At 40.7% G+C, this 26,335-nt stretch overlaps 1 protein-coding gene across 2 annotated transcripts; it reads right to left on the reverse strand.

The window, feature by feature from the left end:
* Window positions 1–532: 532 nt before the first annotated feature.
* Window positions 533–23,805, reverse strand: MAPK14 (mitogen-activated protein kinase 14). 2 transcript variants are annotated; one of them, XM_017835777.1, is made up of 12 exons: window positions 23,523–23,805; window positions 16,747–16,876; window positions 15,631–15,689; window positions 15,144–15,255; window positions 14,596–14,625; window positions 14,113–14,160; window positions 13,549–13,663; window positions 12,437–12,508; window positions 6,956–7,035; window positions 4,227–4,305; window positions 3,757–3,930; window positions 533–2,936 (listed from the first exon to the last, which is right to left on the reverse strand). In XM_017835777.1, exons 1-12 carry the CDS (start codon window positions 23,636–23,638, stop codon window positions 2,869–2,871), a joined length of 1,083 nt encoding a protein of 360 aa, XP_017691266.1. In that variant the 5' UTR covers window positions 23,639–23,805; the 3' UTR covers window positions 533–2,868. The 2 variants fall into 2 exon arrangements, with proteins under 2 accessions (XP_017691266.1, XP_017691267.1); XM_017835778.1 differs by lacking the exon at window positions 6,956–7,035 and adding an exon at window positions 4,853–4,932 and having other exon boundaries at window positions 23,523–23,638.
* Window positions 23,806–26,335: the final 2,530 nt, after the last annotated feature.

Below are 26,335 nucleotides of genomic sequence, written 5' to 3' on the forward strand. Positions count from 1 at the left end.
TGGGAACTTCAGCGACTGAGCGTTGTGCCAGTGTGAAGAACACAGCTTTGCTCAATCTGAGTTCTTCTGAGTAAGTAGCTCTGATACACAACAGAAGTTGGAAAAGCTCCGCTATGGTACAGATCTTTCCACCACCAACTAGACGGCAACTGAAGAGGAAAAAAAAAAAAATCACTTTTAAATAGCAAACAAGCACAAAACAGTCCTACTGGGGAAGGGTCCCAGGGCCAGGTAAGCAGCAGAATGCTAGTCTATTTGTGTTGAATTATTGCTTCCCTGCGCTAAACAGAAAATAAAAGGCGGGGCTTTTTTTCTGTGTCCCATACTCACAGTCAGACTCTAAGCTACTTTTGTAGCAAAGAATTCACTTGGGACAAATAAGGACAAGAAGCTCCATGTCAGCAGAGTCAGCCACCAAGACACGGCCTCGACTCCCGCCCCAGCCATCACACACAGGATCTCTTACAGCACACACCATGCTAAAACAAACACTTTAGTGTAAGAGGTTTGCAAGTACCATCAGTGCAGTAAATCTGAAAAATAAATTTTATTTTTAACCAGTGGTATTGTGACATCTTATCTGGCATAACCAATTACAGCAAAATTCATGGATAGAAACAAAATAGCAGATCTTTTCTTTCAAGTGCAGCATCCTGCTCAGTCTGCAGGCAGCTGACCAGCATTGCACTGACAGCAGGAGTGCATTCCACATGGGCTCCCTTAGGGACAGACTCCGAATGAAACACTGCCGTTCACACACGCGCACAGACACACGCACACACACGCACACACACACACACACGCACAACATCTATATTTTTAAAAATTTTTAGCAATATTTCCGCATGAACTCACACTATAGCATCTACACATAAAACAGCTGATAAAAATAATCTTGCTGTAGGTTTACATAGTATATCGACATTTTCATCTGAATACCCAGACTGCTGGTCCAGCAGAGAAGGGAGGTTTTCTGTCTTGATTTTTTTAGGCTGTGGAGAGTTTTATCCTAGATATAACTACTCTCTTCATCTCAGCCCAGACCTTTATTAAATATCTGGCCTGAAGAGATCACTGGGAAGTAGCCTAGAAAGAATCAATGGCTTTGTCATTCATGTCCCATCCCTTTATGCTGCCTCTTCAAACAGGGTAAAAACACTACAAATGGTTCCTCTCTGCCCCATAGGTAACAAGAATACAAAATACTTCAAAAGCCTTTCTCCTCACATACACAGTGATGTGATGAGTTGCCCACACAAGATGCCTGCAACAAATTAATGTCTAAAAATGTCTCCTCCAGAAGCCCTAAGATTGGGCTCCTGAACTCCCCAGCTACAGTTCCAGCACACGAACGTGCTGAGAAACCTCCCTCCTGCCAGTCCCTAACTGGGTATTTTACTCCTGCAGAGTCCTGTAAAATACAAAATATTTGAACCCTGTTTATATTCAAACATACTCTCTTCTCACGTTTCCTCGGGCAGAGATCAAACTGCTAAAAAACAGCCAAGAAGCTCTTATATGAGAGGGTAAAAAAACCTTCTGGTTAATGTTAGTTTTATATATATAAATATTTATATTTATAGATATAGACAGTGAAAGGGTGATTGTGTGTTTATGCATGCCTATTTCTTTGCTTTGGATTCCAATACTTCTAAAAAATTCTTTTCAGGAAATAAGTTAAGTTCTGGCACAAGATACCATGTTTCTTTAAAGAACATTTTTTACACTTGATCTCACAAAAAACTCTCCAGCCCAAGCTCTCCTTCTCTGCAAACAGAAGGTCAGAACAAGGAAAAAGGGGCACGTTTCTATATGCCATGTATTATCTCCTTTCCTTGTTGAATGGTAGGTATTTCCCAATGAGCTGCAGCAAAGGAGGAAGGGTGCTGTGATTTCACAGCACCAGCTGAGGTACTCAGTAAACATTTCACTGATGATTTAACTGCCCCAGTGCCATCCCCAAAAAGGTAAGGACAAAAATCAAGCAGCTCTACATGCACATTCAGCTACAACATGCAAAACACATCACCTTCTAAGAAACAGAATACACAAATGTGTGGCTAGCAAGAATCTTCTCCAACCTCTGTCTCTTAGGAGCTAATGCTAGGAAGCCTCAGAACAAGAGGAGGAGAAAAGGGAAAAACACAGGAATACCCAATCCAGGGGTTGAGAGGCTGTTGCCTCAGAAAGTTATTTCCTGATTACATTGAGTTCATGTCTGGCTATGTGGGAGCCTTCATCCTCAAAAACAGTGGGTCAGAAATTTCCTTTCCTCTCTCTTCCCATTCATTTAAGGCACAAACATATTTACAGTTTCAAAACAACATCTTTTCATGTTCCAAGGATCAGGCGTTGGAAGGCCTCTACATTCTGCTGTACCAGGAAGATCTGGATATAAATCAGACACCTGGTACTGAACAAGGATGTTCCTTAACCCCACCTTCAGTCCTGAAGAAAACAGAGGACTCTCTAACCCTATAAACCAACTTTCATTATTTTGAGGTTACTTAGTTGTAGGAGAATTGATAAATGGCAATGATTGTAACCAAACCTTAAAATGTCAACTTCCCCATCTTGCCCCAGCAGTGCAAAATGGTGGTGCACTGTTACTCTGGAAGAACTAAGTGCAGTCAGAACAGGTCTCCAGAGGCTTGCCCCAGGCTGTACACAGAATACAAGAGAGCATGCAGCATGTTTACATGGACTCAGCTTTCTTCCCTCCCCCCTCCCTCCCCAATTCAACACACACAAAACCCTTCCACCAAGGAGAATATTGTTGTGATGAGGCACTTGAACGATAATTGGAGAGTCCCTACGAAAAGGCCTTCCCTTCACAGTGAAGTGGGACAGACAGAAGAGAGCAGTTTCTCAGGACTCCATCTCCTCTTGGTCAAGCGGTGGTGGCACAAAGCTGATTACTTCATCGTAAGTCAGGCCTGGTGGGAAAAGTGTGACAGAAACTTAGCAGCAGTACTATGATAGCAGTACTAAAAACATCTCTTCATGCAAGAAAACCTACAACAACCTTAAAGGTTCTAAAAACATATTTTAATTAAGACAAAAAAGAGAAGAATGGTTACACTACTCTCAGAGACTAACATACACAATGAAAGAGCATTGAGATGTGAGCAACTATGTTGCTTACATGTTTGAATGCTCCTAGTAATAACCAGTTACCAGGGACTATCCTAAATATATGCATAGCATACGGTAGATTCAGCCAGTATAAGGACCTCAGGATCAACAGGATGCCCATATTTTTATCACTTTCTTTTGTGCCTCTAATTACCAGGGTTTAGTTGAACCGCAGCTCATGGGATGGACCCAGCTCACAGGATGGAGAAGACTGAGGGGAGACACACTGGGGTCTGCAGCTTCCTCCCGAGGGGCAGCAGAGTGGCAGGTGCTGAGCTCTGCTCTCTGGGACCAGTGACAGGACCCAAGGGATGGCTGGAGCTGTGTCAGCAGAGGGTTAGGCTGGGTATTAGGAAAAGATTCTTCACCCAGAGAGTGGTTGGGCACTTGGAAGAGACTCTCCATGCAGGAGGTCATGGTCCCAAGGCTGTCAGAGTTCAAGGAGCATTTGGACAACACTCTCAGGGACATGGTGGGATTGTTTGGGTTGCACAGGACCCCTGTGCAGAGCCAGGAGTTGGACTCCATGATCCTTGTGGGTCCCTTCCAACTCAGGATATTCTATGATTCCATGACCACAAGAGAAGCTAGCTGGCTCTCTCTCCCCTCCCCCAAACTTACTTTTCCATTCTTCAATCTCAAGTTCTCTGCTTTCAAAAGACTGGTCATAGGGGTCTGCCACTGGTTCATCGTCTGGATCATGATACTGAGCAAAGTAGGCGTGGGCCAGTGCTTCTGCTGCAGTAATGCGTTTGTCCGTGTCCAGTACCAGCATTTTCTCTAGCAAGTCCACAGCTGCAAGAGCACCAAAACAGAAAGGATTACACAGTGAGATGTGTGACAGTGTACTCTGAAATGTAAGCTTGTAAAACCCCAACGTATATGAGGAATCTGTAGTTTCTCAGGACCCACCCATTACTCACGATTTCTTCCTTTTACACCCTTGGCCCACACATACTTTGTAAACTTGAAAACAGTACATAGCCCTGTTCTGTACCAGTCAGAACAAAACTTTGGAAATGTCTTTGTGTCCCATGACATGCTAGCTTCAATTTCAGGAAGAACACAGCATTTAATAAAACAAGTCTTACCCAGGGGATTGGCACCAATAAACACATTTTCAAAGTTCATTTTCGGCATGTAAGACAAAGACTGAATGTAGTTTCTTGCCTGTGGAAACAAATGCTCTGTTGAAGTATAATACAATCCAGCCAAAGCCAAAAGACAAAGTACTTTTCAACTATCCTAAAGCACTGGTTATTATAGTCTGTTTCCTTGCTTTGCCTTCTCTTTACTTACTCTGACAAGTACTAAGTGCATCAGCATTATCCTGTCCCAACTAGCAGGCACTCAAGACAGTAGAGGAAGAACTGACATTACTTGTGGTTCATGCAAGACTGAAAAGCAAAGAGGTACAGCAAGAGCTGACTCCCTGGAGTCCTAGTAAGGCTGTGTGCAGCGTGCTGTTCATTGAGAAGCTGCACAACACGGCACACAATACAAAACCAACTCACATCCACACTCTCCCGAGTCTCAGAAGTCTGTGGTTGGGCACGCACTGTCCAAATCTCGAGACTTTATTTAGTACAAAAATCTTGCTGAAGAGCAGGTAGTTAATTGCCCACCCCATGCCACATGCAAGCATAGAATTTATAGAAGAGGTGAACACTAAGTGAAGACCTGCCCTGCAAACCCCCCTCATCTGCTCAGATCTCACCTCATGGCTGGGCATCCTGTTAATGAGATATGCAGGGGGTGTTCCCGTCAGACGCATGATCTGCTGAAGCTGGTTAATATCTTAAGTGCCTAGTCAAGGGCTTTGTTAAAAACAGTGCAAAAACCATTTTAAACACAAAACAGTTGCATACAAAGCATCTCTTCTGCAAACCACAAGGCAAAAGCCATATAGGCAGGGCCCACTAATTTTTTCAACTACCTGTGAGAAGTTAAGCAATTACCCTAGTGAACACTTGAAACAATGGAGGATCACTGATCAGTTGGTAACTGCCAGTACAGGAAGTAATTCTGTTCAATAAAAGCACTATTACACTCCAACATGGTTGCGTTCACATTTCCCAAAAGTTTTAAGCCATCAGAGTAGATGTTTCCTTCAGCTGAAGCTACACCTCAAAATTCTTCCTAGGCCGCTGAAGCTATATACAGCTTCAGGAAAATGAACAAAAATTAAAACAGAAACAAAACCTGTATCCTCTGCACTGGTTACCAGCTTTTTTTTACCTCCTCCCTGCGTGGAAAGTACTTTAGTTTTTTGTGGTGCAAAGTGAAACTGGCTCACAACTGACACCTTCTGAACAGCTTTGAATGCACTTTGATATGTGGGCGAGGTGAAAGAAAGCAGTAAGTGCAAAATTAGCAAAACACTAGCTTTGCATAAGACTGATGTCAGTGAACAGGGAAAGTGAGAGCAAGTAAAGTAATGCAGCAGAAAAACAATTTGTTATAGTGACACGCTAAAGGCCCTCAAACACGTAATAGTTTTGCATTCCCCATACAACGGAAAAAAATTGTAGAAACAGTATTTTACTGGGTTTTTTTAACAGACTCTTGTTTCAGACCTCGGTAAGAGCAATTTTTAACTATTATTGCACAATAAATATAATAAAAGTCCCACTTCAACTTACATATGCAAACTAATCTTTTGCTTAATTTAGTCAACCTTTCAGTTTATGTCTCTTGCTAGTCCCCTGTACTTCAAACACCAGACTGGCCTTAAGGTCAGTTCAGAGAGCAACCAAAGCAACCTGCATTATTCAGTTCTAATCTCTCCAAAGGCAGAACATCCCAGGGCTTTTTAAATTGGTGGGATATTCAGCAAGTTGACCAATTTATTCAAATTTGCACTGTACATCTACCTTCTTCACATGTAATCCAAGGCTAATCTCACATTTTGTATTTACAGTCACTGTTACAAGAACAGGAACATAAGCTGCAGCACTAAATCTTATCCCCACTCTCCACTGCTCTGATCCTCTGCTGTGCATCACAAACAGCAGTGACTTGCTGAAGCACCACCAGTGACCCCTGTGCCAGCTCACTGCTCACTGTGCACTAACCTGCTACTCCCAACTGCTACGGCGCCCCTTGCTCTAACGTTTATGCACTCCACCTTCACAAACAGGTAAAATTAAAGGCCATTTTTAACCCTGTCTTTGCAGAGGTTCACAATTCAAGATTAGTACAATATAGCAAATGGCAATATGGCTGTTTTTTGCTATTACCTTGATAAAAAGGGCCCCATATAGCAACATCCTACATAGCACAAGTAGTTATATGCTCAGCAGACTATGCTGTGTGCCCTGGAAACAGCTGCTAGATACAGGCATCTAAAAGGCATTTTACGCTACAAAAACAAAAATAGTGGCAGCAGTGTTTCAGGACTTAATCACAGCACAGAAGGGACTGTGTGTGTTTACAGGATAACACACTTGCTCCTATTTAGAGAGATCCCTGCGTACATAATCTGGAGAAGTAATAATAGAGATAAGCCTCAAGCTCTTAGCTGTGAAAAATATTTCCCCAGTAATATCTGATCATACAATCCACAAACTGAAAGAAAAGTCACGAAGCAGTAAAATGGGAATATGAAAGGACAAAATCATACCATGGGCAGAGGTAAGAGGAATAAAGAACAGATACACATAGCATAAGAACTCAAAGCCATCCAAGAGCAAAGAATTGCAAAAGAATTAAAATAACAGAAAATAAATCCCAACACATACTACAGAGAGACTACAGGAGAACAACACACAAACTTGGGACTTCTGAAAGGGCAGATATCACAATCAAAGTGTAAACTCACAGACTCTGAGGAGATTTTCTTCAAAAGCTCAGGCCCTGGGGTTCCAACGAGTCTCAAAATGAGCTTCAACTGATCAATATCTAATGATGGACCATAAAGGAAAATGCTGGGAGAAATCAAAATGAAAAGCGCAACATATCACCCTATTAATGCTGAAAATTAATTCCTGCCAAGGCCTTGACTGAAAATCTATTTTAAGCAAACCATATTAATTTCTCTTGTTTACAACTGAATACCCCTTTATAACTCATCTCTCTATCAGACAGATTGAACATCTTGTCTACACATACAAAACATGCATTGAATTGGTCACTGCATCCTTAACTATTTTGCAGCAGAACTCTAAGCTTTTGCCCCACTGGCACAGGATCAGTTCACATGCTCCCTTCACCCCTTCAGGCCCCACACCAAAGTGGCCGCAGTTAGCAGGATTAGGTTGCGTTAGTGACAGCTGAAGTAAAGCAGAAGGCTGAAAAGGGTAGGCACTAATATTAAAAAGAAAGCCAAGGCCTTTTGTGAACACCTTCCAAGATAATTTAGCCACTTCTAAAACTTAGAAAGTAAGATGATGATTGGCCCCTGCTCGTAACCTCCGGCATTGCTTCACCTGAGCATGGGGCACAACTTTCCCAGGCCCAGAGCAGCTGGGCTGCTGCAGCTGCCAGAGGGTACTGGCCCCTGCCAGCCCCTGGGATCAGGAGGGCCAAAGCACCTGCACGTCCCCTTCTGCCCTCCAGACTTGCTGAAGCAGCAGAGAGAAACAGAATATGGGCTCAGGTTTAATGTATCTATGTGGACAGCTCTCAGGACATAACACTCCAGATGCAAAGAACATTTACTCCAGAACAGAGCTTCCACCAGGTCACATACCAGTCTGAGCTGTCCTCTTTAACAAAGCCTAAGTGACAAAATGTACAATTGAGTGGAGGAGAAAAATAGGTCCATCAAAGACACTGTTTTATGTCTAAAACTCAAGACAGTAAGGAGACAAAATATCTTTTCAGGAACCATTAACACAAAATCTCTCTTCTTCCCTGAATTATCCTCCATAGTGATTTCAGACTGTCTGTAATGTTTACATTTGCTTTAATTATACCAAACTAGTTACACATTTCCCTTGCAATAAAAGTAGTCTAAACTCCGGTCTAAAGTTTTACATATTAAATTAATTAAAAGCCTTGGAAATAGTTTGTCAGAACAGCTGATTTAACTTCTCACTTGTCAAGTTTCTTGGCCAACTTGTAGCTACTTAAAGCACTCACAACCTAAGCGTAAACCCAGTGTATCTAGCTGGATTTAGCTTAGCTGAATTGCCAACTCTTAATTGTCAATGCTTAAAATGAAGTCAGAATACCCACTCACTGGTGTAGGAGAAATAGCAGAGGGCACTATACTAAGCACAACTGACTCTTAAATTGGCTTTTCTCCAGTGCTATTTAAAACAGCCCTTACATCTTTCATTCATTCTTGTGCAAGACACAGTTGTGTAAATTTCAACTGCTAACATGCCTCAGAAGTCACATGCCATACCTCAGTTTAAATATTTAAATTACTTTAAAGGCATTTAAAATCGTGTGCACCAGGTATGCCCACAATATTGCTGCCCCATTTACTACTGGAAGTTACTTGTGTAATATGCTTCAGTGACTTCTGAGATACACAAGAGAAAACACAGGATGTGTAACTGGCACTGCCACAGGCCTGCCGAAATCCATCCCTGCTTCTAGTTTCAGGCCTGCTATCTGTAGCCTGCTGAACTGCAGCATTCTTTAACTACAGGGCCTACCACATCCCAGAGAAATGAGCCATAAGCAATTAAAGACAGGAAAAAGATGTAGTAAATAGAAAGCAGAAGCAAAATACCACCACATGTGCATAGAGAAGGAAAGCACAGCATGCAAACCCCAAGTGCCATCTCCAAAATACTCCCAAGGACTGATGAGCCTCAGTGATTCTAAAATTCAGAAAACAACCTGCCCTCACCATTAGCAGCAGACATCATAGGATTGTAAGAGCTTATCCAGACAAAGCAAAGTTCAAAGTTGTTTTAGCTGCCACCACAAGCAAGAATAAGACATAATAGAAGAATAGGTAATTTCAGACTGGTTAGTTATCATGAGACTCATACTACTGAATAGAAACGGTAATAAAAACACTCTTCAGAGTTTAAGAGAATACAGTCAACTTAAAACATACAGAAAAACAAAATTGGCTAAACTAGTCCAAACAGTTCTAGATATTCTTATTTTCACTTTATATGATTTTATGCGAGTCACACTGTCAAAAAGAGTCAACTTTCCTACTTACTCGTGTGAATCATTCACATTACAAGAGCTGCAAAAATTTAATATACATGTTTAGCAGAAACTGATCTTGGTATAAGACAGATACAATAATACCAAAAAAAAAGCCTCTATCTTTGACTCATGCTAAAAGCCTAAAGGACTCTGATTTTCATTACCTCATTTTTTTGTCTCTGACTAGTCTTTCTCACAATCTTGCTCCCCTTCTCCGCCTCCTGGCAGAGATCTTACCAATACTGGAAGTCCATCTTCCATCCAAATATTTCTACCCATAGATTACAATACAAATAATTCAATTACCTTGCATTCAGTTTTAAGTTAAGAGTACTGTAACAATACTGCAGAGCTAAGCCCATATTAACCATAGGGGGTTTTTTCCTAAGAGTATCTCAATTCTTGCTTTACATCAATGACAGCCATGTTCAGAATCTCTACAGTTTAGGTCCTTCAGAACATTAAGTTCAGCATTAGTTTATCAGTGGCATAATCATCACAGACAGCATTGAAGATCATAATCTCAGAATACAACTTTATTACTTACCCAATTAAATGGACTGTAAAGCTTACCCATACTGAAGCTTCTTACAAGTAACAGATGCATCTCTGCGCCGCATAAAGAAATATGTGATGGACTGTAAATAACATCACACCATTTCTGCCAGATTCTTGGTGAAAGGGACCAATACTTCAAACAAAAGAACCATCTAAACAGAAGGAGGATCATCCTGAGAAGCCATTACGTATTCTGTCACTGTCTCTTTAATTTTGGAAACGTGAAGCTCTAGAGTCGAAAAAATGAACATCTTGAGACCAAAAAGCAAGAATTTCAAATTTTCAGTTGTCAAATAGGAGCAATTTCCAGCTTCCTGAACACATGGAACGCAGAGTCACGTTGCCTCCAACTGCAAAGAGAATTTTCTAGAACTGCAGTGGATTTGGACATACTGCAAGAGGCAAGCTTACTTGAGGCAAACAATACTTACTAGAGGCAAGCTAAATATACCTTGAATTATGTATGTTAATAGTATTTGCAAAGTCACTAAGTCAGCAGTTGTATAGAGACACTGCAGGAGGAACACAGGCCTCAGCAAATCTGCACGTACAAAGAAGTTATTAAGAGCCCAGAACTATCCAACAGTGTCTAAACCTGGAAAATTTCTTAAAAACTTTCTTCTAAAATCACGCATATATTCAAAGAGCCCTCCAAGACAGGAATAAACTAGAGCCGACTGTTATCTAACTTCTGCTTGCTGTCTTTAGATGTCAGCAAAACTGGGATGAAAGGTGACAGCTTGGGTCCTTTCTAGATCCTTGGATGAGTGTTACATGCACAAACAAGATTCTGAACCAACGCTGCTCCCCTTATAGTCCTAACTTCACAATCAAAAAGCATATACATTTACCTGAAGTGGGAAACCACACACACAAACTGTAAGAACTACAGTACTACAAAGTTTTGTCTAAAATGGGAAAGGATTGGGCCTTATTTTTCTTAAATCTCACCATATTTTCTTAAATCTCAGAACAGAAAAAGCATTTAATTAAAAAGCATTGCTGCCATTTGCAGAAGAAATTGTGCATTCAAAGTAAACAATCACAAGCATCTGCTGGGAGATATAACTTAGTGAAGTATAACAAACCAAACAATTTAGATCCCAGAAGTAAACTCTATTTTGCATTGCAGATATTATTGGCTATAATTTACAGCTAAGAACACAGTTGGAGAAAAAAATTCTCAGGCTTGGAAGATCACTGTTGTTCAAGTCATAAAGAACTCATCATGAAGGATTTGTTACACACTGCAAATCCTATTAGCAAATATTTTAACTGCAAGTGTCAAGATTTTTAAAATCTAAAGTGCCACTGTTACCAGAGTCAAATAATGGCAACAGCTGAAAGACTTTTGCTTTGTTTGAATCAACAATCCTTGATCTCTCAGTTTTTCTTGAAAGAAACAAATCTGTTCAAAGCAACCTACACATGCTCAATCAGTGGATAGAAAGAGAGCAACTTTTTTCTAGCTTTGAAGCCACTTTTGTTTTAGTTCAGTTTCTGTCTGACAACAGAAATATACAGCAGAGATGACTACAGAGTGGAATACAGTCAATTCAACAAATATGGAGACAAATTATGAGATGAAGACAACCAGAAAAATAGGGAAGAGGATAAGGTTACAGCACACTGAAAAGGGAGGTTACTGTGTCAAAGCTGGAATGAGAGCCTTTTCCTCGAGATGCTTTCTGAAGGCAACACAGTAAACAGAAGGCCAGCACTTCAAACACTAGTGTTCTTTTCATCAAGTGCTAACATATTTGAATTAACAGACATAAATACTAATAAATTAATAAAAGTTACTAAAATAAACAAACTGTGGCTGAAATAATAAACTTTGGTCAAAGGTGGGCAATGTACTTTTCTCTGGCAAATGAAGTCCTCTAGGCAATGAAAATTCTTGCCAGTAGTAAATTACCCTGCTATGCTGTGTGCCTGAATGGAGAAAAGCTGTTAAGAGCAACAATTTGCATCAAGTCTCAGTTCCAATTTCCCAGGGAAAATGTGACCAAATCTCACAAACTGTTCTCATAAATTTGCCAAAGTGTCCTACCCAGTCCACTTTGATAAGGCCAAAAAAAAATTAATTTTGAAAAGACGTTATTCAAGCTTGATTTTCATACCAATACAAGCATGCTGTGAAAGAAGGCTCACAGTCTGTTTACAGTCAGGTGTGGAAGCAGAACCTAAACATTTCAAAGCAATTTTAATGAGAACCTTGGCACTAAAGAATCTGCAAACCCACTGCTTTCACAGCATACCCACAGGACAAAGAGAAGCCAGAAGGGATGCTTCGCATTTGCTAGAAACCTGAAGCATGACAGGATTCTCAGCAGACAGCCATGCAGGTATTTTCTACAAACTCAACTAATAAATTTAAATAAACTTAAAGGAAAGTAACTCCCAGAAACAAACAGTATGTGAGTAATTCTAGGGATGCTAATAAATAGGAACAGATGTGCAGCAAAATCAAGAACTCACCTCATCGTACTGGAATAGAAGCCATTAATTTGAAAACAAACAAAAAAAGTACACAACCAAACACACAACTTATTTTCTTGTCAAGTATGTGAAAATGAATATCTCTAACTTCCATTTCAAAAAATATATTACTTCTAAAGGATACGGTCTGTACCAGGGAACAATGTTCTTCCAGTCAACAGTTCAGCCATAATGCATCCCACTGACCAAATATCAACTGAACAAAATAAAATAGAAAACAAAACAACATAATGCATGAAAATACAATCTCAGTAGAATCACCCTGTCCAACTACTGCAAACAACTCCACCCTTAAATAGTCTCATGGCATTGAAGCAATCTGAAATACACTGCAAGCTAACTAATACAGTTCCATAACTGTGTCATCTAAAACTTGTACAAACAACAGAATACTAGATCAGGCAACTCTTCCTTCTAGAGAATAACATGAACTGAACACCAAAGAGCTGGGGAGGAATCTATATAATCAGAGGACGAAACCTATCCAAGACAGCTCTGAGAAATGAATTTGCACTTCACCGTACATAAATTCTACCCAAACAACCACCAACTATTATACCAGAGATATAAGACAAACCTATATACATGCAAGAGGAAAGAAAAAAAAAAAAGAAAAAATATTGATGTATGAAATTGGGGTAGCACATTATTTTGCCTGGTGCATATGCTGTCCTGTACAAGAACCATTCTCAGCCTTTGTTTTTTCTTCTCTGTGCCTGATCTGCAAATAGGAAGTGCGGTGTGCTGGAGAGAAGATACTGGAAACTGTGAGGAAGATAAAACTCTGAACAAGTGGCTAACAAGAGAGGAAAGGATAGATTTATATACTTTTCAATCATTTCTTCACAGCATAACTGCAGACATTTTTCAGTGTATTCCCAGCAGCTTCCTAAAAGCACACCTTCTCCTCATCCAGATCCATTCCAGTCACTTACTTTAAAAACTACTGTGCTAGGGAAAACAATGGATAAATGCTGACAATATTTTACTGATTGCAGTTTCAAAGGTTCAAATTTAAAGCAGTCTTATCAATGCTATCACAATGATTCTTGACTTACATCTGATAGACTGTGGTTCAAATACCAATTCTATGACTTGCTTTTTTAAGCTCCCTTACTGAAGCATAATTACCATGACTGCCGACTTATTCCATCAAATGGAAGGGAGCATGTACAAGGACAATCTCTTTGTTCCCCACCATTCAGAAACTGAAAAGCCCTGTGTTAGAGGCATTACCTGTCTGGTTGTAATGCATCCAGTTCAGCATGATTTCAGGGGCCCTGTACCACCGGGTAGCCACATAACCCGTCATCTCATCGTCTGTGTGTCGGGCCAAGCCAAAATCCAGGATCTACAGAAAAGACATACACCAACTACTGCAGTGGAACAATGCAAACCAGCTGGAGCAAACAATCAAGCAATCACTGGAATGGGGAGAAGAGAGGTAGTGGAGCTGCAAAAACAGATTATGAAACCAAATTTCACAACCAGTTAAAATACACTAGCCTAGAGCAGTATAGGACTCGACAATAAGAATTACGTCTCGATATCTTGTCTCCAAAGCAACTAAACCCAAACTAAATCTATTAACTCTTCACTTTCATCATGATTCATTAGAAACACAGAAACAGATACAGAAAACACATCCTTACATCTCTTTACATCTGGGAAGCACATTAGTATCTTGGGCTACAAAAGTATTTTCAAAAGGAATTATTTTGACCCTTTAATTGCAAGGGACATCCACACAGCATTCACTCAAATCTCAGTCAAACCAATCAGATCTTGTGATTACATTACCTTTAGCTCACAGTCTTCATTAACAGCTAGGTTACTAGGTTTTAAATCCTAAAAAATTAAACATCAACAGTGTTGTTTCACAAGTCTGAAGTAGATAAAAATATAAATGCAGATAGAAATATAGATTCTAACTCAGTGTAAATACCAACTCTGGGTAAAGTATTTTATCAGAGAGTCAGAGATCTGACATCCTCAGACGTGTCACATATAAGCAAAAATGCATAAAGGATTATTGCAAAACCAGTGCAATATGTGTATATTAATAGAAAAGCTGCTTCACAAAGATACAAGCTGAACACAGGCAGAAACAGAAGTTACAGATCTTGATAATCACTTCCCATGTTTAATCTTTTTACTATTTAACCAAACTAATTCTCAGAAAATTTCTTCTGGCTTCAATCAGTGCTACATGGTACAATTCTCTGCTTCATTTTTTAAAAACATTGTTTCCTGTACCAAAACAATCTTAGAACAAACACTCACCCTGTGTATTATGTCAGCTGAATGGATGTACTGTAAAAAAAAAAGATGATAAATTTTATATAACAGTCCAAGTAGCCTCCTTTTCATTTCTTCGGTAGAAAATATTGCCCTACACCAGCCCACACAATTCAAATGCTACAGCTTGTCTGCAGAAGGACCTGGCTGTGTGTCTGGAAGTTTTAAGTAGGTAGGTGTTCCAGTTTGTCTCTCATTAGGAACACCCAGGAGTGCTGTCACCTGAGTGGAACCACACAAGTAAACAAAACTGAAGAAAGGGCAAATTCATACTCAGAGCAGATTAGAGGGCATCAGTTCACAGTTTTCCAGACTCTGCCCACAGGAATACACAAAAATGATAGGTAACCTTACTGATATAGAGCTCCAAAGAGCTATAAAATGAAAGAACGATAATATAAAGTTATCCTACGATACATTAGGAAAGTTACAGAAGGCCCACTGTGTACTCACAAGAATCTCTGAGGACATAACACTCCTCAAGAACTTGCACCTCCTGTTGATGAGCATTTGGGTAGGACAGATGCACATACCTTCAGTCCCCGAAGAATCTGGTATATGAGAAACTGCACATGGTCATCGGTGAGCTTCTGGCATTTCACAATGTTGTTCAGGTCTGCTCCCATAAGGTGTGTCACCAAGTACCTATTATCAGAAGGAAACACGTGGGCTATGAAGCAATCTCTTCAACAGGATTAGGATAAAAATTCTCTGTGCATCTCCAGTAGCAAGGCTGACTGTCCCAAAGCATGTTAATGAACAAAATATATCCACAACACTTTAAATAATGTAGCAGATTAGTACGCTGATTCCAACAGCACTGGTCAACAAAACACACCAAGTGAACAAGTCTGACAAGGGTAATAGCTTAGGATGTCCTAGTATCTTTGTGATGGAATTCAGAATTATTTGTGAATGATGGCAGATGAATTAAGGTGTTAAGTATTTCTGTAATAATCTGGGAGACATAAAAGAAGATACAAAAGGTATTTTGTTGCAGTCTTCAGAGAAGTTACCTACACATCATTGAATTCTTCTAGTGACTTGGCAGGGGTGAACACATCCAACAAGCCAATCACCTAGAAAGAAAACAGTAAAGTTGTGAAATATATTCATAGCATAATATGATACAATTACTAAGATCCTTTGTGGCATAGAAGCTACTCCTTCCAGTAGATGTTTTTATTTCCATCTGCTCAGCGTTGTGCTTTATGTAAGCTAACGAGGCCTTCTGAAACTTGAAAATAGAATGCAGACGCACTTGAGTGCTCTGCAGGTTCATTTACTTGCTCAAGATCATAATGAACTAGACTACATACAGGATATAGAAAACTACCTTATGCTCAAGCCCCTTAAACTGCCATACTTTCCAGATTTGCACGTGATGAGACTTTTTGCTCCACTGCATGTAATGCTTGCTCCGAACAGTTTGCAGTGTATAAATATGTTGGTGTGTTAATGTCACACACACAAGAAATGGGTTAGCCAACTGTGTTCTATACCAAATGCAACTTATATCAAAAAATAGTTCAACATAAACTTTGTCACATTCTGTTTTGTTTCCTTGTTGATGATTTAAGTGGATCGCTTGTACGAAAAGCCATCTAATTTCCACCCCTTCACCGCCACCCCTTTTTTCCCTCTCTATTTTACCTACAGGCATTTAGTGAACATCTACTTCCCACCCTTCTGATACAGGCAAGCCAAAACGAGTATTAAAAATCCTCCAGAAGCCACTAAAAACAAACTTTGGGATTTTTTTTTAAATAAATGCTTAACATAACAAAAAAACTGCAGTTTACTACAGCAAACAAACACAAGAATGCAAGTGACATCACTTGTGTCCCAAACCTTTATGACAGCATGAACTTGCTAAACTGCAACTTCAAGATTATATTCTACAGAACATTTAAGATTTTTTAACACAAAATTGGCTATTGTGGGTTTTTTTGGGTTTGGTTTGTTATTTTTACTCTGCATGCTTTTTTACAACTATAATCCCTTGGACTACTGCAAGCTTTGTATTTAGCGTTAGGAAAAAATCATATGCAGCAAGATCTTAAATACAATCATGACGGATGCTCACTGGATAGTCCAACTTCAGAGAAATATTTCATACCATCTCCTTCAACTTACATTTTCGTGTTTCATGTGCTTAAGCAACCGCAGCTCTCGGTAGGTCCTTTTGGCATGGATGATGGACTGAAATGGTCGGGACAGCTTCTTCACAGCCACACGCAACCCAGTTTTTGTGTCAAAGGCAGAGCTACAACAAAGAGTAATCAAATTATCCAAATGAATTCTTTATAAATGCCTTCAAATCCACACTTAGGAACTCTAGGCAGCAGCTATCTAGATACTGAGTCACAGTCAACACCGTTTCTGCAATGAAAATAATTTCTAGGTATCCTGGTCCATAACCTGCATTCCCACCCAAAATCCCCACATATTTACACAACTGTTGGTTTCTACAGAAAATGTTTAAGAGACATGTCCATACAGTAAAGGGTCTTGTCCATACAGTAAAGGGAAATTTTGTAGAAAAAAAAAGAAATGTTTCTGACTTTGCTGTCTAAAGTGCTCTTAAACATAAATATGTAATAAAGCTCTGGAAAGAGGGAGAGCACTTGTAAATATTATCACAATTCCTAAACATACTTTCATACGCCACACTTCATCACAAAATGCTAAGCTCAAGATACTACCATTCATGGATTTAAGCCCATACAAAAATCCAAGACTTATGCCTAGTAAAATCATATATGACTGTTGTTAACTATGATTGAAGCTGAAATCAAATTTCTTTGGTAAATCACATCCAATCCTAAAAGTTCTCTTACACAAAAATGCATGTGAATAAATGATAATTAGCTGTACATTACCAAAACTTGTCCCTTTAGCAGAAATTTTGTACAAATAGGTTTGGAGTTTTTTATGCTTTGTACTGTAAAATTATCTTTTTTTTTAAGTAAGTCCTTATATAACTTATAAAGCTCTGGTCTGTCCAAAAGGAAGGAGAAGGAGAAAGGGAGGATGTGAAATCAAGGTAACGCTTGACTCAAGACAACAAACATGAGGAGAGTATGGAATGAAGAAAGTCATAGAAGTACAATATTTATTTTCCTGCTGCATTATGATTCAGGTGAACTCCTGCTTCCATCTAAAAGTGAGTATGCACTAGTTCTTGATAAACATCAAGCAAAAAGGAATGCTACACATTTATAAATGTAAGGTGAAATGTAAAGCTTAACTAACAGAAAGTTCAAAACCAATCAAAAAAGTAACCCCAGAACAAACCCACAATTGCACGGGCAACCCACAATGCCCACTCCTGCCAAAGCAGCTATTTGAAATAAATGTAGTTGTCATTTATTCTTAAAGCAATCAACCGGAATTAACCTGCAAAAAGACTTCTTAGCTCAAAGTTGCCCAGTTTCCAAGGAACTTCGTAAATGAGGTTCATGAGAAATAGAAAACACAGTATTGGTTCATTTCTACAAAGAGGGATCCTTTCCCCAGGTCCTGCCAGAGAATGGAAACACCCACTGTGCACAGTGGAAGAAGAGTATCTCCTTTTCTATAAAGGGCATACACACAGTGGAAAGAGCTCTCTGGAAAACATACAGGAGTACAGACAGCAGGTCACAGGAGCACCAACCTGCCACAGCTGAATTACTGAAGCTACATCATACTGGCTCAAAGAATGCCCGTGAGCAACTGCTTCCACACGTTACCCTTTACACCCCACTCAGCTTGAGTAGACAAAAGAAGACATTAAGCATTCATTTTTTAATCTTGATTTGCAATTAGCAAGTTCTCACACACCACTAGAAAAATAAATATTTAAGCTGCAACACTTTTTGCAATATACCAAGATCCCTAATTTGGCCTGAAATTACATTGACAATATTTTACTGATACATAAGGTGTTTTCTAGGACTTAGAGCAAAAATAAGATTAGTTATCATAATTCAACACATGCTGTTGTGAATTAGTCATGAATCTTTAACAGTTTTCAAACATTTCAGGTACAAAATGCAGCATAAACCAGTAACTCTTTCATACTGATGGTTTCTAAGATATTGAGAAGATTTCAGAGCCATCAGACATAACATAGGGTGTTTCAGGGTCCAAATGAAATTCAATTTCATCTTTTTTTTTAATGACAATTTTCGGGGCTGTATCAAGTTATTATGCTGCTATAGTAGCTGTACAATGCCCAAGAGGAATTGCCATCAGCAGCACTGCAACAATGACACTGTGCACAAGCTCAGGAAAGAAAGTTTTGTATTACTGCACATTCACAATCTAGACTTACTCTTAAAGTCAGAAGACTAAGTTTGGTCACATTTGAGGCCTAAAGACTATTTCCCTACAGATAAAACCATGCTGAGTAATTTTCTGCCAATATAGATAATCTGTCTAATGGTTCTCATGGAGCTACAGGACAGCTGTCAGTTGGAGAGCATTTTGAAGAATATGAATCTGGCTTCCATCACAGACTTAAAAGAGCTGCATAACACTGATCATATTTCAGCTAACAAAGCCCAATTGGGTAAAACAATTACATGACGTACAGTTTTAAATCTCTTTTAAAACAGTATCAGCACAAATTCAGAATTTATCATACATTTTTTAACCTCTTACATAGTACTGTGCTATGGCAAATGAATTGCATCCACCTCACCCTAAGCGAGCTAGAATTACAATTCTGAGCTAACCTGAATTAAATCCAGAACATAAAAGGTAGAATAAAACAAATATTTTAGAGAACCTATAAACTGATCCAACTTAGATCTTAGAAGCAACATTTGAAGTAGTCTGAGGAACTAAAGTATGCACAAAATTACTTATGAACGCAATTTATTTAAATACGAGATAATCAGAAAGATTATTTTGCAAAGGCTATTTTGCTAAATAGTATGCTGCACATTGCTAGTGCAAATACCTAAGCTAACTGAGTATCTTCAGTGGTACCTTTGAAGTTAATTTATATACCCCCAGTCACAGACAGAAAAACACAGTTCTTAGTACCTGACAGTTTATTATTAACACCAGTCACTTCTGAGTTCAACCTGTACCCGTATTTCAGTCAGTTACCCTCCCAACACACTATCAAAGTTGTAAATCTCATTTTCCTCTGCTACACTAGCTTCTGCTTCTAAAAAAGTTGCAATAAAAATCTCCCTATAGGACAGATGTCTTCACACTAATTTCACTTCTTAATATAAAAAGTTTCCATAAAGCTCAAACTACTTGCTAGCATTTTCAGAGCTCTGCCCATGGCTTTTCTGTGCCTGCCCTTCTCCTACTCGATTCTCCCTTCCTCACACATCTTCTGCTAATCCTGTCTGTATGGCTGCTTCCTCCCACTTGGTTTTGTAGTTCTTTTCATATCACTCCTCACATATCTACCACACCTTACAGGAGAAGCAGGCACCTGTCCCTTCAAGCATATACATGCTTTAGAGGCACCTGCATGCTTCTACAGAGGTGATATTTAGGGTTGTTATTTAATTCCCTCTGGAGCCTGATGTTTTAAAATTTCTTAAATCCATATGTTTGTCTGGTAATTATCTCAGTATCCAAGACATTCAGACTCACTGTTAGTACAACTGTGGGTTGAAATGGGAAGAAATCATAGGTTTTGCAAGGATTGTATCATCTGACAGTCTACCAAAAAAACCCAAAACCAACAAACCCAAATTTAAAAAAATCTTATGCAAGATTTTGAGGAAGAATAAGTTTTGGCTGTTCAATTGCTTTCCAAATTAATTAAGGCCATACAGACAGCTTGCAAAGAATTAAACCAGATCCATTATTTTACACAGGTATCAATATAACACACAAACAGCAGCTGCTAAAAATACAACTACGAAGTAAGCTAAGAATATACTGAGTGTGCCTTCACAGCATTTTAGAAACTGATGGCAAAAATTATCAAAACACTGTTTTGCTTAGCTTAGAACTGGCTGAACTAATGCCACATGCCCAGACTTCTGACCAGCACACACAAGAAGCAAAGCAATCCTCCAACTAACCTGTGAGTCACCCATCAATCCCATCTCTGTTCAGCAACTTCCCACTGCAAGATGTTGTATTGTCTAGGCCCCTCTCCTCCTTAAATGAAACATTACAAGACTGATACATCAGGAACCCTTTTTTTTCCAGTGTAGGCCTGCTTACAAAACCTTTTTCACACAAAAGACTATGTTGTATGAATATACAAAAGTGCTGCAAGAATAAATGAAATACCATTTCACACAACAGATGTCACAGCAATTGTTATATGACTTAGTAAGAATCAATGGGAGGATACATACAGATTTTTCTCCAAGTTTCAGAACTGAATTCCTACTTGCATCTCCACATATTTCCATTTCTTAAAACAGATCTTGAAAAATACCTGAGCTGGCCATTTGAACATCATTCTTCCAATACCGCACACCATCCTTTGAAAAAACCTGCAATATTTGCTCTAACTTTAGGCATGTGTCTCAGGCTCCCTGCAGAAAATGCCTCTCTCTCCATCCACTGACTACACAATAGTCAAGTTCGTGTATTAGGGTGTTCCGACTCACAACAGAGATTCAAAGCACCCGACAGCTCCATAGTCTAAGTGATTCATGTATTGGCTTAATTCTTTCTTTTTTATTAATTTTCCCCTCCACTTTATAGAAATCCCTCATTTTCAAATGCCTCATCTTGGCAACTAAATAAACAACAGAGCATTTTACTACAGTTAAATATGATCATGCAGCAAATATATACCAAAGTATATTTACGCATTTGGTTTAAGGGTGGTTAAAACCCCACTATTTACTATCCCAACAAAGACACACCAAACTCAAAGTTTCAAATGAAACCAGGTAACTTTTTACTGGGGAGAAAAAAAAAAAAATCTCTAAAGGGATAGAGAGCAGAACAAGTCATTGCAGGAATATCCTAAATAATATGAATCACCACTTGTAGCTTAATAAACTTATATAAATATGTGAAGACTTTTGTTTGTTGATTTTTTTAACTTTGACATACTTTCCATATCACTAGTCCTTTTGAACTATATATTTTCTGAAACCTATTTTTAGAAGAACATACAGGAAGCTATTAACATGGACTGTAGAAAGGCTCATGTGCCACATGTTTGAAATTGCTTCCAATACAACATTGTTTCATCTGGTCTGAACACAGTTGCACAATCTTTGAAAGTTTTGACACAGCAAAACAGGAAATTCACGATGCAAACTCTTTAGTTACTGGTTATGAAAACAAGCTTTGGAACTATTACACACAGTGGAGATTGTGGAGAGGGGGAAAAGAGGAGTGGGCTAGACAATACAGAATCAGCCTTAAAATACAATGTACAAGGCACTGAGCAAATTAATCTACCATTACATTTCAGGAGTTACATAACTCTGTGATACTTACAGGGGTATTTATCAGCTCCATCAACAAGGCCCTTCTTTCACCAAACAAAACCTGTCTACTCCCTTCCAATCAAAACCATTCTATGATTCTATTAAAAAAAAAAATCAACAAGTATACTGGTTAATCTTGCCACAAAATTGACCAGCCGTTTTTTCTTTTATGAAATGGAGGCATTTGCATACTTGAGGCTCAGCATTTTAAGAAATGCACGTCATTTCAGCTCAACTTACCAACAATTTTATAACTGAAGAAGTTAAGAACAGCTGAGAGCAGTTCATTAAAACCATAGCACATGCAAAATTCTTTACTAGCATGCATCCCTCCTTATAATAAAATTGATACTCATGATATAAATTTGCACACTGTGTTAATAAAAAATATGCATGCCAGCTCAAACACAACAGCAGAGCAGCTGTGAAATCATTACGCACCCATATTTGCAAATTCTGATCACACTCTGACAGAAGCAAAGAACATAGAATGAAAAACAGAATGATTGTGTGGAAGATGTTTCTTAGGAAAGAGAGTCAGTAATCTGTGAACGCTATACAGCTCTACTAAATGACTGCTAAAATCTAGCCGTCAAACTGATCCAAATACTACTTTGTCTTTAAGATTAAGCAACGCATGCAACTCCATTTATGTTTAATGATCCAACATACTTCAGCAGAGCAACTACAAATTAAGGATGTACTATATTTCACACATGTAGCCTGTTTTGCTCCTATTAAGTAAGAATTAAAAAATAAACTCTTCAAACTCGCTGTATTTCTGCAGGATTCATACCAGGACTTTACTCTCCCAGGGAGAACACACTGCAGTAATTCTGTCCTTCTACAGCAATAAAAGGAGTTTTCCTGTGTTCGTCTACTAATGCCAAGAAAACATCGGTACTTGTACACCCACTACAAGTCAGGGATACAATAACAGTCCTCGTAGCCTCCCCTCTACTTCTCCCTGCCTATCAACAAATTCCATTTACAATACAATTGCCTCAAATATAATCTATTCTTCACGTCCAGAAAGAAACTGCGACAAGAGCTGCCAGGCCCTCAGCTCTGCAAAACCAGCTATGGGGGACTTACCCGGCTCCATGCCTCTCCAGCCCCCACCTACTAACTGCAAGGCGGCACAGTGAAATATGTCCATATGAGATCATTCGGGGCGGGGGGACTGGGACGACACATTATTATCTTCCCCTACAAAAATGTTTCAGTACCACCTGCCGTGTGGTGCAATCCCCAACGCATTCCAAAGACAAGACTGCGGCTTCCCGGCAGTACCGCTCCTAAACCGTGAGGAAAATTGTTCAACAGGAGACTGGTAAAAAGCTGAGGGAGAGGAACTCCCGAAGGACAAGCAAGCTCCGCTCACCGCGGTGCCCGCCCCGCACGGATCCCGCCGCGGGTCTCTGCAGGGCAGAGGGGGGGGCAGCGACCTAACGTGACCTCCTCCGCACACCCCGGTCCCCTCCCAGCACTCACCAGACGGAGCCGTAGGCCCCGGAGCCGACCGGGGAGAGGTTCTGGTAACGCTCGGGCACCTCCCACACCGTCTTGTTCAGCTCCTGCCGGTAGAACTTGGGCCGCTCCTGAGACATCTCGGCTGCGGAGCCAGCCCCGCCCGGCCCGGCTCGGCGGGAGGGGGAGGCTTTGCCCGCAGCTGCAGCAGCAGCAGCAGCACCGACGCCGCCTCTACCTCCTCCTGCAGCAGGGACAACTTCTTCCTTCCCTCCTTCCTTTTTCTCCTCCGCTCCCTCCCCTCCCCGCCTCGCTGCTCCCCAGGCGGGGACGGCCCCGCAGCAGGGACGCCCACGCAGCCGCCGCCGGCCCCTCACGCCCCGCCCGCCTGCGCTCCGCGCCGCCACTACCCCCCCTCCAAAAGACGCGGGGGGCGATGCCGAACGCGGCCCTGTCACCGCCTTCCCGCCCTACTCTCTCTCCCCCGGGTTAAGCTGCGAGGGGCTGGATGGCCCCGTGAGGCGCAGCGGGGGTCGCGCAGCCGGCAGCGAGCGAGGCGGAGGCGCCGACGTGCGGGGCGGGGACACGCTCCCGCCGCAGGTAGGACCGCGCAGGCGACACCGCAGCTGCCGCCGCCTCTGCCCCGCCCCAAGCGGCCCCGGCCCCGAGTACCCGTACAGCCCGGGCACCGGCCCCGCACAACCCGCACCGCCCGGGCACCGATCCCGGGCACCGGCCCCGCACACCCCGCACGGCCCAATGCTCGTCACGGCCGCGCTCGCGAGAGCTCCGGTGCCAAGGACAGAGATGCCCCAATATGGAGCGCGCGCGACGGTCTCTCGCGAGAGCGGCCCCGGGGGCGGAGGACGCGGTGTGGGCGCGCCGGAGTTGGGCAAGGCCGGGCCGGGCCGGGCCGGGCCGCTGGTACCTCCGACGCCGGTGTGGGCCCTGCTCGGCTCTTCTGCGCTGGATCCCTAAGGCTGTACTAGAAGTAAAAAAAGAAAAGAAAAAATAGATAAAAAACCGTACCTGGGGCAGCACTCCTGCAGGCGCAGAGTGAGTAACTGCCTGCCAGGGTGTATCCCAGGGGAGCTCTAGTGCTTCTGAAGTCTTGCACGCCGGTATTAATTGTTCTTGTAAACTTGCTAAGGAGAGTTTGTTCGCTTCCAGAGGTGTCAAGCCAGGAGTGATGGGGAGAGCTGAGATCTCCCTGCACAGATTTCCCAGTGCCCTGATCTTTCTCTGTGTGTTTGGAGAATACTGAAAAAGGCCTTGCAATAACAAAGATACGAAGTGCTTGCTTTCAAGTACATGTGTAAGACTCAATGAAGTCATTAAGTGCTGCTGGTTAAGCATATTTTGGAGTGAAACCCATAGTGTCTTCAGCAGGTATTAAGTACAGAATATCACAGCAAATAAACTGTTAGGGATTTGTGTTTAAGGCCACTTAGCTTTTGATCTCAAGCTTAAGAGTCTTGCAATACTATGCAAGACAGACACGTTCTAAATGGGATATGGAAGCTTGCTTTTAAAACATTTGCCTTCCCATCTCAAAACCTTTCTCCTCCTCTGTGCAGTGTAACAGTAGCACCCTGTCCTATGTTGCTGTGAGTCACTGCAGTCCAAACCACAGGAGTGAACAGCTGAAAGTTACCATTGCTGGCATCTAAAAAATAACTACTTCTTGGCATGTTAAGGTTTTTAATGCCTTTCATTTGCAAAACTCTTTTGCTTCATGTTAGTTTTGCTCGTTGTATGACTTTGCCTTGAAAAGAGGTAATTGTGCTCGATGTCAGACACAGTGAACTCTCTCTGTGGTTTAGAATGATCGGGGCATGTGTACGTGTACAAGACAGTAAATATAGTGCTGGAGTCCCTGTTGCAGTATCAGAACAAGCAGGTCTCGGTGATCTTCGTGGTTTGTTTTAGTTTTGTTTGACCATGAATATCTCAGTTTTCCTTCTGAATCTCTTTTTGGATCCAGAGTGAACTCTCAAAGGTTATGGCTGTGTCTACTCTACAAAGCGCTCCTAAGAAAGTAAATATAGGATTTCTGATTCATCATTTATTTGGGCTTTGTTTCAGTGTGTATACTGAACATATACTGAAACTTAAACTGTCGTTTTGAGACCATGACAGGTCTTGAGACTCAGGTCTGCCTATGGGTGAGGTTCTACAAGGTGTGCTGAGCGAATCTATCAGTTTGCTGTTGCCAGAAGGGACAGGACCACACAGGGAAAAGAAAGTAGGGGAGCCAGCCTTCTTTCTATATAACTAGCTCTTTCATCAGCTTAGCTATGTATGGTACTGCAGCCTAAAACTGTGGGTCTTGTCTAACTTATGCTGCTGTAAAGCCATTTCCTGGTGATAAATTCAGGTAAATGGAGCTGTAGTTTGAGTTGCTATTGTGTTTTCTAGTTTTCATAAACCATGAAGACTTATCAACAAGATTACTTTCTGTAATAGTGAGATCCTTCAGATTGTGCAGTAGCCCTCTGTTCCAGCACTGTCTTTTTATATCTTACAACAAAATGTAAGAAGGAGCTTGGATGAAATTCTAGAGTCAGAGAAACAAAATCACTTGATGGAAAAGGTTGAATTGTGTATAACTATGACATGATCTAAAGTTAAGAGTCTGTCCACATGTCCACCCAGAAACACTTGGTGCAATAAAATAGGTCTTGCCCAGAGTTCAAAGAGAGCATTTTTGCTCTGAAGTCATAGGTAATATTATTGGAAACATTATCATTGCACTCAGTGTTTAATAAGAAAATATCTTTTATTCCCTCACCTAACTCATTTTTAAAAACCATGTCTGCCTTGCTTCCTCATAATCT

The sequence above is a fragment of the Lepidothrix coronata genome, unplaced genomic scaffold (genome assembly GCF_001604755.1).
Source record: "Lepidothrix coronata isolate B3197 unplaced genomic scaffold, Lepidothrix_coronata-1.0 Scaffold263, whole genome shotgun sequence".
Classification (NCBI taxonomy): Eukaryota; Metazoa; Chordata; class Aves; order Passeriformes; family Pipridae; genus Lepidothrix; species Lepidothrix coronata.